This window comes from Phoxinus phoxinus, assembly GCF_949152265.1.
Source record: "Phoxinus phoxinus genome assembly, chromosome: 14".
Taxonomy (NCBI): domain Eukaryota; kingdom Metazoa; phylum Chordata; class Actinopteri; order Cypriniformes; family Leuciscidae; genus Phoxinus; species Phoxinus phoxinus.
The window spans coordinates 32,580,328-32,596,423 of NC_136889.1; the positions used below are offsets into that span (position 1 = coordinate 32,580,328).

Below are 16,096 nucleotides of genomic sequence, written 5' to 3' on the forward strand. Positions count from 1 at the left end.
CACGCCATTGGATGTGCAGTTGCCGCAGCACAGCCAATGAGTAAGCCAGACACTCACTGTGCTAGCTGTGCAGCTGCAAATGTGTTTTACATTTTAGGCTTCAGTAGTATCGAGGAAAAGGAGTTTCCCCACTGCACACTAGCTTATTTATAACAGCAATGCGATCATATTAATTTTTTAAGCTAAAAAACTTTAAACACAAACAAGCCAATTAACAAAATGAACAACAGGTGTGCATGATAATGAAATTAACAAGAAACCATAGGAAGCAAAACAAACCCAGGAAACAAGAGCTAGAACTACAAATGAACACAGGCTAGATACACAACACAAAAGCAAACTCAGAAATCACTTACATTTCCACCACATCAAGCAGGTGCAACTATGTGCCTTATAACAAAATTAAGACCAACAGACGAGGGCAGGAGGGGGTCTGGAGGTGGAGAACACAGGGCAATGAAGGAAGACCACAGGAATCAGATTTGCTGGAATCGACAGATGTAGTAAGGCTATTTCACTCTGATTCCTCCCCTGTCCAGTCGTTTTTTACACTTACAGTACAAATTTGAGGACAGAAACTGCATGAAGTTTCAGAAATGTGCATGGCTGAATTAAAGCAAGGCCTGAATTTTGCTCATTTTCAACCTATCCAAAGGATATCCTGTTTGCTTAGACATTATAATAACCCATGTGGTTTTCATTACTTTTCATTTATGGCTCATACATTCTTATTCAAAGTGTCTCCTCTCATCCCGAAGGAGCTGTTCAGCCTTTCTAATTTACTTCTTCATGAGTCATTGAAATACAGAAAAGGCATCATTACTGCCAGGCACAATCAAAGCTATCATTTGTTTGCTGCTTTTAAAATGCCTTTATTCTGAAAACACACGTACAAGTAAAGTGTACACAACACAGCACTTGGAAATACAAATACACATGTATTATGGAAATTACAGTGATTTAAAAAGCTTCCAAGAAAATGTCATTTCTCAGACCTGTTTGCACTCTTTTATGCAAAAACACATTTACTGAAGAAGTTATTAAAACTCCTGTGAGCTTCACTGAACACAGTGCTGATGTGGTGCTGATATATTCGTTTGCGTAATTTTACAATCTATGATGAAACCACCTTTAGTTTAATTGAATCTTGGCTTGGCAGAGGCTAGTATATACATCGATATCATTTGGCACCCTAGATGAGAACACCCTCCCCAAACACACCTGAGAAGAGACTGTATACATCCGTCAAGTGTTTCATTACTCTAGAGAATACATGTAATCAGAGCGCCAGGACCACACGAGGCAGTTCATTCGACACACTGAAATTGGTTTGATAAATCCATGTCCCCCAAGAGATCGCCTATGTCACCTATTAGGTCTGGCTCTGCACTGGAAACAATGATTTGTTGAAAAGTGATACATGATATGCTACGATTTTTGAGACCATTTAAATTCGTCCACATGCAACAAATTTAAGTTATACCAACAGAAATCCTTTTATAGAGCCTCTATTATTTTATTGGTGGAAAATTGTTTAATACACATTGTTTATCCCTTACTTAACAGATACAACTTTTTATTTTTTTTCATAATGTATTAGTAAATGTCGAAATGAACAGTAAAAACGATTAGAGGATTAGTTCACCTCCAAATGAAAATTTCCTGATAATTTACTCACCCCAATGCCATCCAAGATGTCCATGTCTTTCTTTCTTCAGTGGAAAATAAAAAGTTTTTTGAGGATTATTCTCCACACAATGGACTTCAATAGCAACCAACATGTCTTCCAACATGTCAACCAACACTTCAGCCAAGTCCAAATCAATGCAGTTTCAAACGGCTCTGCACGATCCCAGCTGAGGAAAAGGGTCTTATCTAGCGAAACGATCGGTCATTTTCTAAAAAATGATATACTATTTAACCACAATTGTTCTTCTTGTTCTGGTCTGCGACTCGCCAGGCATTACGTCATCACGTTGGAAAGGTCACGGGTCACGTCATTATTTGTCTGTGTACTCCAGTTCAAAAAAAGGGCGAAACATGCATAAAATTGTCTCCTCTAACTTCAAAATCGTCCGACATCTTTGTTTTATTTTATAATTATTTATTATTTTTATATTTTTTTGTGAATTTTCCAACGTGATGACGTAATACGTAGAGCATCTCGGAGATGGTACAAGACGAGCATTTGTGGTTAAAAAGTATATATATATTATAATTTTTTTAGAAAATGGCCGATCGTTTCGCTAGATAAGACCTTTTTCCTCAGCTGGGATCATGCAGAGCCGTTTGAAACTGCATTGATTTGGACTTTAACATGTTGGTTGCGATTGAAGTCCATTGTGTGGAGAAAAATCCTGAAACGTTTTCCTAAAAAAACTAAAAAAAAATTCCACTGAAGAGAGAAAGACATGGACATCTTGCATGGCATTGAGGTGAGTAAATTATCAGGAAATTTTCATTTTGAGTTGAACTACTCCTTTAAGGGATTCGAACCGGCGTGTCCAGTGTGTGAGACCAGGGGAGTGAGGTTTACACGCACAGCTCTTACTGGCCTACGTTACACTTATTTAGATGAAATTATCACTTCCTTTTTGCCATTTCTTGTCGATCATAAAGGTTGGTCAGCGCTGTATTGATGAGATCCCATGCTGACGATATTGTACTCAATCACATCTATCTCAGTCCCTCAGTGTGCCATGTCCAACAGAAGCTCGTAGACGGCTTTATCTCTCATAATCAAAACACAAAGAAGACTGCATTGCTCAGAACGAACACATTGCATTCTCACTTATAACTAATGAGCTCCACACCCCATAGCAGAGCTTTCTTTGCATAACAAAATGTTTCTTTTTTTGTGTGGTAAAGCTGGCTTCTCATGGGCACACCTAGATATTTCTGGCACTCCTGTGTCATCAACTGCAAAGGGAGCGATCATTTCTGCATTGCATATTGCACAACTTCATTGTTTGCCCTGTGTTTGTTCAGCACGGTTTAGCAGCCACTGTTGCTGGGGATAGACTATATGTACATGACTGATGCCTGAGGGGGAAAGTGATGTCGCCTACGTGACCTTATCACATCTTTAGCAAGAGTTCAACACGTCTGGGGCTGGTTTCAAAAGCTGTGATTTAAAGGAAATCAATCTACAGTCTCCTCTGTGATTATGAGGGATTCTTGAGGTACAGACAGACCAGGCACTGAACATGGTTGGCACTTTTCCTCATGAGAGGTTCAATTGTCTGACGAACAACAATGCTGGTCTCATCAGGGCTGTCTGTACAAAATGATTATGATGAAAAGATTATGGACTCATTAAAAATTATATTTGGGGTAGGGGTGTAAGAAAATATAGATACTCGTGAATATTGCGATATTTTGTTGGGTGATACTTCGATTCACAAAAGCAATGTATCAACATTTATTTATTAGCTTAAATCCAAGATTTGTGTCAGTGGCTTTGTGTTCGGTTTAAACCCGACCGATGCTCACGAGACGATAGAATTATACCGGCTCCCGTCGCGGTGTTCACAGCTGAAGTCTGGACTCATTTTGGCCATTAAAGAAACCACTAAGGAGATTGACAAGAGTGGATTGCCAAATAAGCCATGATAAAATCCAATAGCTACTCTAGAAATGCATCGAATCTGAGAGATCATTTAGCCACGCTGCTGAGAGTAGCGTTTCAATAGACAAATATGAACTGCACGCTTTCATTGTGATGTGGATATACAAGCTCTCCAATTCAAACGCTCCAGTGAAGGCACGCTTATTTATACAGCACTTTATACAACAGGTGTTGATGCTGTAGAGCAAGCAGCTTTACAGTGTACTGTATATACATATATATAGTAAAACGGTGTCATGCAGTCATTGAGTTGGCTATGCATTTTCAGGAATTAAATACTTGAGAAATTAAAAACTGTCATAATGTGAACATTTATTAATGAATGTGTTCAGTGATAAATGAAAATCCAGATCCCACTGTTTTAATTAAAAATAATGGTTTTAGCTCAGTTTTTATGCATTTTATGGTGTGTTCTTTATGACAGTTTTTCTAAAATTAGACTAAGAAATATCTAAAAAATATCCCCTTTCTTATCGCAATAGATCACAAACAATATACCGTATCATAATCCCTGTCTCATGATAGGTATCGTATCGCTAGATTCTTGGCAATACACAGCCCTAATTCGAACACAGAACTACATTGCCAATTTAAGGCTTTAAATCAAACCCACATTAAAACAGGAAAAACTAATTTATATATATATATATATATATATATATTTTGCATTATGAAATTATTTTATGACTAATTCTCAAAACTTGATTGTTACCATAAAAACAGCTCTTTATTTTAGTCCTCTTCTGTATGCATGCATGCTAATATAGTAATTCAAATAACTAATGTTGAACCATGATAAGTCAAAGTAGTTTATTTATACTCAGTACTTTCTTGTGCACACAATGTAAGATAAAGTGCAAGCAAAAAAATCTAATCTGCATTAAAGTCAGCATGAAACAAATATGCTTAATTGTCATGAAAATAATGTCACATTGAACTAAAGGTAAGTTATTATTTTTCTTTCAATTTGAAAAGCAATGTATGTAATAATTGATTTTATTTCAGAGTACTCTGAGAACCTCTATGATGTTTTCATGTAGCATACCAATATTTATTTAGAAAGACATATATCTGTAGAGAAAATCTTCACTTCACTTTCAAGGTAGAAGCTGTCTGCTGGGCTAAAAAAGCATGTCTGTATGATAGATGATTCCCGTGTGGATCAAAGACGTACGTTGTATCTCTACATTTAAAGGAGCTTTGCTCATGTAGCCTTGATCTCTGACTATTAGGCCCTGAAGAAAAACTGGAAGCTGCAATATAAACTTACTTTCTAGATGATGGCAAGACACTTTATTTGAGGAAAACTATTTAAACTCAACATATTACGTGAATTGTTATGACAGCCTAATTGTTAAAAAAAATTACATTTAGTATTTTCATTTAGTGTGATTCCCCTTTGTTTGCTACATTGGATAATTTCCCACAATTATTTTTCCCATATAGGCATTTAAATAAAAAATGGACAAACCGAACTTGAAGCAAAAAATAATAATAATTATTATTTTTTTGACATTTGCGATTTTTGGGTTGTTTGACATAATTTTTTGCTTCAGGATTGTGGGTAGTGTAGTTCTTCACTAGAATTTGCTAAATAAACACTGGCTTGTGGCTTCTACAGACGCATATGTTATCGCTTAAGGCCTGTCTCGAAATGTTAAAACAATATTGCTAAAAATTGTTTTTTCTATAACGAAAATGAATGGGACATCCATATTCTGTCTGTGCACTCTATATAGCTTTTCAAAGATTTGTTCATTTATTCATCACACACTCGACAGGGTGACAGTGAAACGATTTTTCCAAAGAGTGACCTTATCAACATGCTGCACCATCTTTGATAGTGGTGTATAACTTATAACCTGAGGTGAAGTGCTTTGTTACGGGCATGGATCAGCTCTTGTGGGCCTTGAACCCACAACCTTTCAATTACCAACCAGAGCTGCGTTTCTCACAGGGGCTGTTCAAAGCATTGCAAGCCTAAGTAGATTGCAGAACCATTAGCACCAGTGATCTCTACCAGTGATCTCTACGACCAACTAACCCTAACCCTGACCCTGACCCTAACCCTAACCCTCACGTGCTTTTGGGCCTGTTTACACATGGTCTCTTCATGCGGTTTTACTGATCAGATAGCTATCTGATTTATCAAAACGATTACATTTACACCTGGTCACATAAACGTGATTTCGCAAAACGGATATAAATCTGATCTTCAATTCATATTTGCAGATTTAATGCAACCTCTGCAAGATTCTTGCTGACATTTTAGCAAGTGAACTCTCTCTTAATCCAGGTATTATTTATTGGATCATGGATTTCCTTACCAGTAGAGTCCAGCGGGTTAGAGTGGGCTCATTTCTGTCTGACGTGATGACAACATCCCTAGGCTCTCCACAAGCATGTGTTCGATCTCCTTTACTATTTATTTTATACACAAATTCATGCACTAGCACTTTTCAAAACAGACACTTTATTAAATATGCAGATGACACAGCTCTAGTGAGTCTGCTACAGGACGGGGAGGTAGATCACGGGCCAGTTTTAGACTCCTTTTTAGAACGATGCAATAAGTCACACTTAGTTTTAAATACCAATAAGACCAAAGAAATGTCCATAGATTTCAGAAAGTCACAGCAACCCACCGACACTTTTATCAATGGGGAGACTATTCAGGTTGTTACTAACTATAAATACCTTGGCATTGTACTGGGCAACAAGCTTAAATGGGACTCATGGACTGATCTTTTGCACACTAAGACACAGCAAAGAATGTACTTTTTAAAGAAACTGCTTGTTTTAAATGTCAATAACAAAATGCTTCAAATGTTTTATACTGCTTTTATTGTAAGTGTTTTAACTTGCTGTATTATCTGTTGGTTCGGAAATGCCTCTGAATCACAGAAAAAGATAATCAGAAAAACAGTAACTACTGCCAGCAAGTTACTTGGGACAACATTACCGAGCATTGAAGACATTTACAAAGACAGAATGGTGTGAAAGGCCAATACAATTGTATGTGATTACACACACCTGTTGGCATCTCATTTTAAATGGCTGCCATCTAGGCCCATCTAGGCCCACCCCTTATGACCAAGAACAGATCCAAATTTTATTTTGTACCACAAGCCATAAAAGCCTTAAATCAGTCAAAATAAGCTAGATGTCCAGCTGGCCTGGTGTATTGTATTAGTTTGTGTCATATGTCTGATGTTCTGTCATGAAGTGCCTTGCGACTGCGCCGTAAACCCAATTGCCCCACGGGGACAATAAAGTTCTACTACTTAAGTTCACAAAACCAAAAGCAACAGATATGAGCTGCATTTTATTGGTCATCAGCTAATTTCAAAATCAAAGACCGCAATAGGATAGAGAGCTGCAACAGCACTGGTAAGATCATATCCGCTGCTTCATAGTACGATGCATCATTGAAGAAATCAACTAGCTAGTCACGACTGTTTCCGAAACCATACTGTCGCGAATTGGTCATTCAAACACGTTGGTTAATGATGTCACGCAGGTGGTGGAGTAATAACTACTTTTAATGAATCTGTTTGAGTTCGAATTAATGCTAGATCTTTTGTTATAAATTACGGACATGGCATCTGAGGAATATTTCTAATTTCTCAGTTTTTTTAGATTCGACCTTAGGCATTTACATTTTATATTTAAACTTATGCATTTGGCAGGCGCTTTTATCCAAAGCGACTTACATTGCATTTCAAGGTACACATTTACATTCTTATCAGTTCTTGCTTTCCCTGGAAATCGAACCTGTGACATTGGCGTCGCAAGCGCCAACACTCTACTGGTTGAGCTACAGGAAAGTACAAAGATCGTTCTCACGTACTAGAGCACGTTCACACATGCACACTCTTAAAAACTACACTTTAAATCTCTTGACGAATTAAGGGGCTGTTTACACGACACAGTTTTCAACTAAAAACGGTCAACTTTTAATGCGTTTTTCCCGTTCGTTTACACAACAACGCCGTTTTGGGTGCCTGAAAATGCAAACTTTTAAAAATGGGTTTCAATGTGCAAGTTGTAGAAAACGTTCTTCACCTAAACAATAAAAACGTGAATCTCTGAAGGCGATGACGTCGTGCACATGCGTATTACGCGTTCAGTCTACAGTGTTTCGTCAGCAGAGTACAGCGTTTTTAGTCGTTTTTTTGCAGATCCGGGATCATTTTGACAAGTGTGGAGCATTTCTACGCTATATGTGTTTCTTAACTCTGAGTGCAGCTCAAAAGCACATGATCTACAGAAGGACTGGTTTCAAAGAAGCGTTTATTTACACCCTTGTTAGCATGCTGTTTTATCAACATTACCTGCCTGGCATCCTGTATTTGTTTGCGGATCACCTCCTTGATAGTGGGGCTGTTTTGCCTGGGCGGGTGGAAGAGCAGGTCGATGCTGGTGTCAAGCCTTCGGTGCGGGACTTCTGGCCAGCCTAACTCCAGGTTTGGCGGGTCAGTGTCTGAGTGTGTGGGCCAGTATGTACCGGTGGAGGACGTGTCGACCTGCGGACAGTCCACTTCTTCTGAGTGGTTGCTTGTGGGCGGCTGTACAGTGCTCTGTGTAATATGCTTGATTTCCTCCTCAGAGAGGAAACTGCAAATGCCTTCCTCTTTGATGAAATTTTGATAAGAAACTTCTCCATCTTTGAGGAGGCAGTCGATGGCTAACCGATACGCTTCCTTGTAATGCGGCTGTATGAAATCTTCTGCCTTGAACTCTCCCTTTGAGGAGGACAGCAGTGAAAAATCGGATTCCATCACGGTGTTGATTTGGATCCCTCAAACGCCGTACAGCCTTCGCCACCTAAGAAAAAACACATCATGGTAATCTAGGACAATTCTGTACATCAATAGTATAACAACTCATCTAGGTGGATGTATAATTGCATCTTGCATATATTTTGTTGCAATATAAATTGGAGCTTTTTTCTAGCTTTGCTATCAAGGCCAGGTTTTCCAAGCTTTGCACATTATTATAGGTTTTTGGTTTCATCCGTGCTGCAGGGATAACATACTTTTGTAGGACAAAAGCCAGAAACGAGATGCATTTTAGCATTTCGTAAATTAATTAACAAAAATGAACCATCACTGAACTTACTTAAGCTGGACTGTGATGCTATTTTCTTCTGGAATCAAAATTTGTTGCATTATTTTCCTGTTTTTATTATTATAGGTGCTTTGAAACGATCTGTATTGTAAAAAGCGATATATAAATAAAGGTGACTTGACTTGACTTCCGGGGTTACATCGACAGGTTTTGGGTTAAATGAGGATTTGGTGAAATGCCTGTTCAAACTCAAACTTTTTGGAATTTTTAAATAAAGACTGAATGAGTTGTCGGAAGCCTTGTGAAATAATCATAAACTTTTGTTGGTCAAAGAGCTTATTTTCTGCTATAATTCAAAAGCCAATGGAAAAATGCTAGTAAGTTTTTGTCAAGGTGATGCGGGTTAGCCCAATAAAAAAATTCATCACTGCACCACTCTTTGTTCAGATGCCTCCAATTCGACCCTCAAAGGACATTCATCAGTGGCTTGTAGACTCGTTTTATTTTACAACCAAATATATACTGTAGCTTTGAGATTGAGGTCCTGCCACTTGTCCCAACTCTTGTGGCCTTCATGGTATGTTTCACTGTAGGGACTGCTTGTTTGAACATGTTATTTCTCCACACTCATTCAGTGTGAAATGCTGGATCCCACACATACCATCACACTTGGTATTGCTGTTCATACTATGTTCATCTCGATTTGTTGACTATATCTTTAAAGTGTCCCATATCCGATATGGAAGCTTGTTTCTGCCACAGAATAAAAAAATAAAAAGGAAATTGTGACTTTTTATCTCACAATTCTGAAATTTTTTCTCACAATTTCGAGTTAACTCGCAATTCAGATTTTTCATGAGATTCATTTGTGAGAATCTCACAATTCTGAGAAAATATCTCAGAATCGCAATAAACTCGCAATTGCGAGAAAAAAAGTCAGAATTCTGAGTTAATTTCTTGCAAATAACTGACTTTATATCTCGCAATTGTGAGATAAAAAGTCGCAATTATCTTTTTTATTTTTATTCTGTGGCAGAAACAAGCTTCCATAGATATCGGATATGGGTCACTTTTAAAGATATAAAAAAGTAAGTAAAAAACTTGAAATTTGCAATGGACGCAGTGAAATGATAATACAAGCTTTTGCTTTCCGCAGCATCTTTAAATGTCAGTAAGACATTGGTCTCTAAAGATGGACAAAAAGAGGACAGCTCTTGTTGCGCTGCTGTAATCGCTGTGGTTGGTGTCCAATCTTTAAAACATTGTTATCTTGGGCGAATGTTCTGCAACGATCTCTGCTTTATTCGCTGTGGTTGGTGTCCACCTGAGATTATGTCATTCATCACAGTCGCATTTTCAATAACGTGCGACTTTCATTGACATCCGATCTGTCTGCTTAATATGGCAGACGCAAATGCACGTATCCGATTCATATCAGATTTATTTACACATATGAATGAGGACTGAAACTTATCTGAGATTTTCAGAACTCATGTTCTTATTTCCTGCTTACATGGTTGTTGTTAATATCCGATCTGGGAATTGGGTCACTTGAATCATGTAATGTAAATCTGGCTATACTATCATAGGCCATTTCCTCTTTTTTTTTTGTCCAGTAAAATCCTCCCTACCCTAAACCACCTGACACCAAGTTGCAAAAGAATGTAGAACATTTCCGTCAGGAACTATTCTGTTAATTATGTGTAAAACCTTTTTTTTAATGAGTCCACATTTAAAAAGATAAAACACTGAGTAACAACAGTGAGTAAAGTCTCCAGATGTAACATGTTCTGCTGATGATGAAACTGAGTGACTCACTGTTCCTGTAATGAGAAAGCTGCTCTGTAATTAACATTTCTTCGACTGAAAATGTGAGAAAATGGCAATGTTATAGCATCACGCTGCTTTGTTACTGAGTCAGGGCTTCTCAAACAACAAGAACCCTCATTTCCAACTCAATAAGTTCTGTTTGCTGGGAGCAGGGCAGTTCGTAGATAGTTACAAATCTTTAAATGTTGGCCACTAAGGAGGTCTAGAGTAGGCCTAAAGTTATCCCTCAATGGTTAAATCTCAATGGTTGCTCAACTGGTGTTTTAACAGGAGAATTATGTTATGACAAAGATGACTTCCCAGTGCCACCAAACCCTTAATTCTCTATAGTGACTATCATGAGTCCATTTCACGCCTTTAAGAGTCGGTCACTAAAAAAACCTGGCAAAACATCAGCTATAATATAATGATATATTTACAGTTCGTATGAGGCTTTTAAAAAAATCTAGTGGCATATAAATTATGTACTTCACCTTCAAAGGAACAAATTAAGACTGTTAATGAACCCGTGGGCAAGACCTTTGATGTGGTATTAGTCAACATTAAGGATTTCATAGAATATTGTGGAGTAAAAAAAAAACAGAATTAACTAATATTGACTAAGAGTTTTTCAGAAACAACCATATTATTCATTTGCAAACTGTCTGTGTCATGTTATATTGGTGTTTTTTTTTTTTCATTTTCATTTTCATTTCTTGTTTTCCCTATCGCTTTTGCGCAATGGAAAGTTTCCATGGATGTTAAAGGTTCTTGATGGAACGCCATCAATGCCAATAAAGGACTAGCCTGGGAAAACCCAGACCACTCTCAGTTGTAACTGAGTTAGGGTCTGGCAAAGCTCCATAGACAGTTCATTTCCACAGGGGCGTCACCAACGGACGTCGATCAAATGGCTCTGGGCGCAATTGGATAGATCTAAAACCAATCAGAGCGACGGAAAAACATCTGAGACTCTCAGCAATTCTCTGTTTGTGTTTTTCAGGAAGATGTAGAAATGGCTTCTGACGACTTTTGCCGTTTTTGTAAATTACAATTTTAAATCGCTTGAAACAGACGCGATAGCTGATTCGATCGAGTGATGTTCCACGGCGGCATCCATCTTTGTAATGTACAAAATCTGCGTCACAGTCGCTGCTCTGTCGTCATCGTGTAAAGCCCGCCCCAACGTTTCTGATTGGTGCCGTGATTTCGACGGATTGGAAATGGGTTTCAATGGGCTCTTTGCCAGACCCACTTGCAGAGCAAATCTAAATTTGCCGGAAGTGGTCTGGGTTTTCCCAGGCTAATAAAGAACCTTTATTTTTGAGAATGAATGTACCAATTAGGGACAGTGAACAAAACTGTAACATGCAGAAAACCTTAAAGTGATGGTTCGGAGTAATTTCAACCTAGGGTCCTTTGCACCATGAGCCCAAACACCCCTCAGGAGCTTTTTTCCCCTTGGTCGAACATTATTAAAGTTCGAGCTTATTTAGAGATATCAGCTGAATGGCTTAGTGCAGGCGCTAATGGATCCAAGGTTGTATCTGGTAAATTACCGCACTAATAATGCCCGGAATGGCACCAAACTTTTACAGTAGTACACATAGGTTCTGTAAGCATTAAATGAGCCATTGGAAAGTTTGTAAGTACATCAGGAGTTTATTTAAATAACACTTGCCTGATGGCTTATGCTACCGCTAACCCGGACGTCGAGGTCACTTCCGTGATTTGGGAAAAGCCTGTAAAAGTCCTGGCAGAAAGCGATGCATAAGGATGTAGTGTAACGACGCCCAGTTCCAGGAATGCACTAATATTTTGTTGATAGTACCAGTTTGCAACAATTATTAAGTTGTCAACTCTTCGGAACAAATAATAAAAAAATATTGGATATACCCAAAAACTTTTTCAGCAACACCAGTTAATCGCGCAAGAGTTTTACAGGCCTTTCCCAAATCACGGAAGTGACCTCGACGTCCAGGTTAGCGGTAGCATAAGCCATCAGGCAAGTGTTATTTAAATAAACTCCTGATGTACTTACAAACTTTCCAATCCCTCGTTTTATGAGTACAGAACCTATTTGTAGTTTGGTGCCATTCTGGGCATTATTAGTGCGGTCATTTATCAGATACAACCTTGGATCCATTAGCGCCTGCACGAAGCCATTCGGCTGATATCTCTAAATAAGCTCGAACTATAATAATGTTCAACCAAGGGAAAAAAAGCTTCTGGGGGGTGTTCGGCTCGAGGTCATGGTGCAAAGAACCCTACGTTGAAATTACTCCGAACCATCACTTTAATGCCATTAAATGTTATTTTCCAGAATCCGTCAGTGTTAATCATATTTCATATTCATCCCGTCAGGCATAATTAATTTATTCAACTTGACTTGACTTGATCAGCAGGTGCTGAGATCTCCACAGGCCTAAAGCAATCACATGGGGTTAGTGAGTCGCTCTGAGCCCCACCTGCTCTGATTAATCCGCTGACTAAATAACAAAGGCAGGTTTAGTCAACCAAAACTAAATGCTGGGTGTTACATACGTTTCTGAGAGAGAAACTTGTCACAGCAATATTATCTTCACTGGTGTAGGATTATGTTATAATTATACTGTATATTTAACTTGAAAAAGTTAGGTTAGTTTCACTAAACAATTAATTTTGAGAGATTACAGGCAAATTTTTATGAAAATGAAAACAATGGTTCAATGCAGTTTATGAGAGTTGTGTGGGAGAGAGTCATCATATTGGCCGTTACTATCGCACATGAGTTGCGATTCTTCTCTATTTTGAAATATACAGTTCTACAGTGTTATAATTTGTCTAGAAAGTGAACTGTGTGTAATAGTGACAGTAAAGTTAGACTTTAAATTTCAGTCATTTTAACAACAGATGCAATGAAGTCTTATGTGAAGTACACGTGATTGCGTTCAAATTTCACATTTATATACGCATACAGGCATATTTATATTCAAAAGATCTTAAAAATTCATTTACTTGCAAAAGCACAATTTCACAAAACACTTAATTCAAAACAAGAACGATAAAAAGCTAATTTTGAGAGATTTCAGGCAACTTTTCTAAGATTTGTTCGTCTAAGAGACCATAAGACATCAGCACTTCATAATATGCTTTTATTCATTTTTTTTTCTTTTACATATCTTGGCAAATCATTTTCAATAGGTAAACTGTGACCCTGGATCACAAAACTAGTTATAAGTCGCACAGGTATATCTGTGGCAATAGCCAACTATACATTGTATTGGTAAAAATTATACATTTTTCTTTTATGCCAAAAATCATAAGGATATTAAGTAAAGATCATGTTCCATGAAGATATTTTGTAAATGTCCTACCCTCAGATTCCAGATTTTCAATAGTTGTATCTCAGCCAAATATTGTCATATCCTAACAACCATAGATCAATGAAAAGCTTATTTATTCAGCTTTCAGGTGATGTATACATCTCGATGTCAAACAAAAGTACCCATGTGACCAGGGTCCAGCGTCACAATTATATTATTTTTGTTGTTGACTATTGAACTATAACTTTTTGAAAAAAATTCTGTTTTTGTATCTTATGTTTGTTAAAATTTGCAATTAAAAAAAGTAAAAAATAAGACATCAGCGCATTCCAAGATAAAACCAGAACTAAAATCCATGTTTAGAAACGATTGTTTGTCTGTGAGAACCCTTAGTTAATCCTTTACCTGTTCAGAACTAGTCATAGCGTCATGCATTGTGCTTGAGTAATGAAACGTTTCTTTCAATCTGCAAAAACAACCTGTAACCAAGTAACCTGTCTGCAAACTACCTCCAAAATATTCAGCATCGACTTCATGAACATTCAAGCCTATGCCATTTGTAAAAAGTTACTTACTCAAGAGGAAATCATCATGCGGGGACTCTTAGCATTCTTATCCTGTGTTGTTCCAGCGCAGATGATGTCTGTGACAAGCCAAAGTTTTAGACTCAGAAAAAAAGGAAAAAAAGCCTGAATGTGTTTTAACATGAGAAGAGCCGAGAGCCGGTGCAGGGTGGGGACTCAAGTTTTCACACGCAAATAACAAGAGCGTCTCACTGGCCAGAGGCTGTAAACCTGTCTGACATACCGAGGACACACCTCTTCCCCTCTATCTATCATCCCGCGCTTCTATCCTTTCAGTTCATAGGTCACTCAGATAAGGCTGACAGTTTCTATTTCTATTCTATCTTCTTCTCACTGACAGAGATGTTGTGTAAGTGTGACATGTACAATGTTTCAATGCACTTGTTGCACTAAATCGAGTGCTTCACAGTGGGTGTAGGAAGGTAAAGCACTCTGATGTCGGCGTCTTGCTGAGAGGAAAGCTTTTTATGAATCAGTTCATTTATTTTTAAAAAGCACGTCTTGATCTATCAACGCAATCCTGACGCTGTTTATGTTCTGTGAGTTGCCGACTTTTATAAAAGACCTCTGAAGATCAAGGAGGCTGTCAAAAAGCTTCTGGGACGCATGTGCTTGCCATAACTGATAGCATCTCGACTCTTCATGTAGAAAAACACGGGAGGTTTCATGTGGGTGGTGTTGTCGGTTTATCTCCACAGGCTCTTTTGTACCTGAACATTTCATCATCCTTGTCATTGTGATGATTCACTTGTAGGATTGAGAATTGAGTTTGAGAACATTTCTGAAGAAAATAACTGAATGGTTTTCGTGTTCTGTTCTCGATGTAAGACACTGACGGTGTGCCATGTTCCGCTACTCAGTGTTTTAACTCGAAGGTGCTTCTGAATCTGCGGTGCCGTGGCAAAAGCAATTACTTTGTCTTGAGGGTTCAGAGTGCTGTGTGTGACACCAGAGAAAAGACCAGAATACAAACAACGCAATACAGAGACCACAGTGAAATAACATATTTTGAACATGTTTTTTTTTTTTTTATAAACTAAATTTGTCAAATGCATGTGTTATTAGTGCATGTGTACAAAAGGGTTGTGAAACACAAATCAGTGTAATGAACTGGTCGGACATGTGACCAGGCGTTGTAGAAACCTTCCATTCGGCAGCAAACATCAGCTGTCTTTGAGACATGCCAGACCGGTATCCACATAATCGGGAAAAACCCTGTTATTACCAAGGAAAAGCATTCTTTCATACCCACCCACAAAAACACACACACACACACACACACACACACACACACACACACACACACACACACACACACACACACACACACTGTCTGGTTCACTATCTTTGTGATCAGACGTAATGGTGTTTATACTGTAAACTGTATATTCTGTCCCCTTACACTAACCCGACCCCTAACCCTAACCATCACACACACACACACACACACACCCTAACCTGACCCCTAAACCTACCCATCACACAAAACTTTCTGCATTTTTTACATGTTCTTACAAAAAAACCTGTATGATTTATAAGCTTGTGTTCCTAAATTGAGGTCCACAGTGACACAAGTCCCCATGAGTCTGTGTGCATTCAGGTTTAAGTCCCCACCGGGATAGAAAAACATGTACACACACACACACACACACACGCACACAAACACAGGTAAGTCTTGTCTATGTCACAAACACACCAGA

The 16,096-nt window shown here is 38.2% G+C and overlaps 1 protein-coding gene across 1 annotated transcript in view; it reads right to left on the bottom strand.

The window, feature by feature from the left end:
* The window catches only part of fam83b (family with sequence similarity 83 member B), a 35,812-nt gene extending 21,200 nt beyond the window's left edge, over window positions 1-14,612 (bottom strand). Inside the window, exons 1-2 of the mRNA XM_079634236.1 lie at window positions 14,388-14,612; window positions 7,963-8,455 (exon numbers count right to left, since the gene is read on the bottom strand). Of these exons, the coding sequence (XP_079490362.1) occupies window positions 7,963-8,409 (447 nt within the window). The 5' untranslated portion in view covers window positions 8,410-8,455; window positions 14,388-14,612. The remainder of the gene's footprint in view (window positions 1-7,962; window positions 8,456-14,387) is intronic.
* Window positions 14,613-16,096: the final 1,484 nt, after the last annotated feature.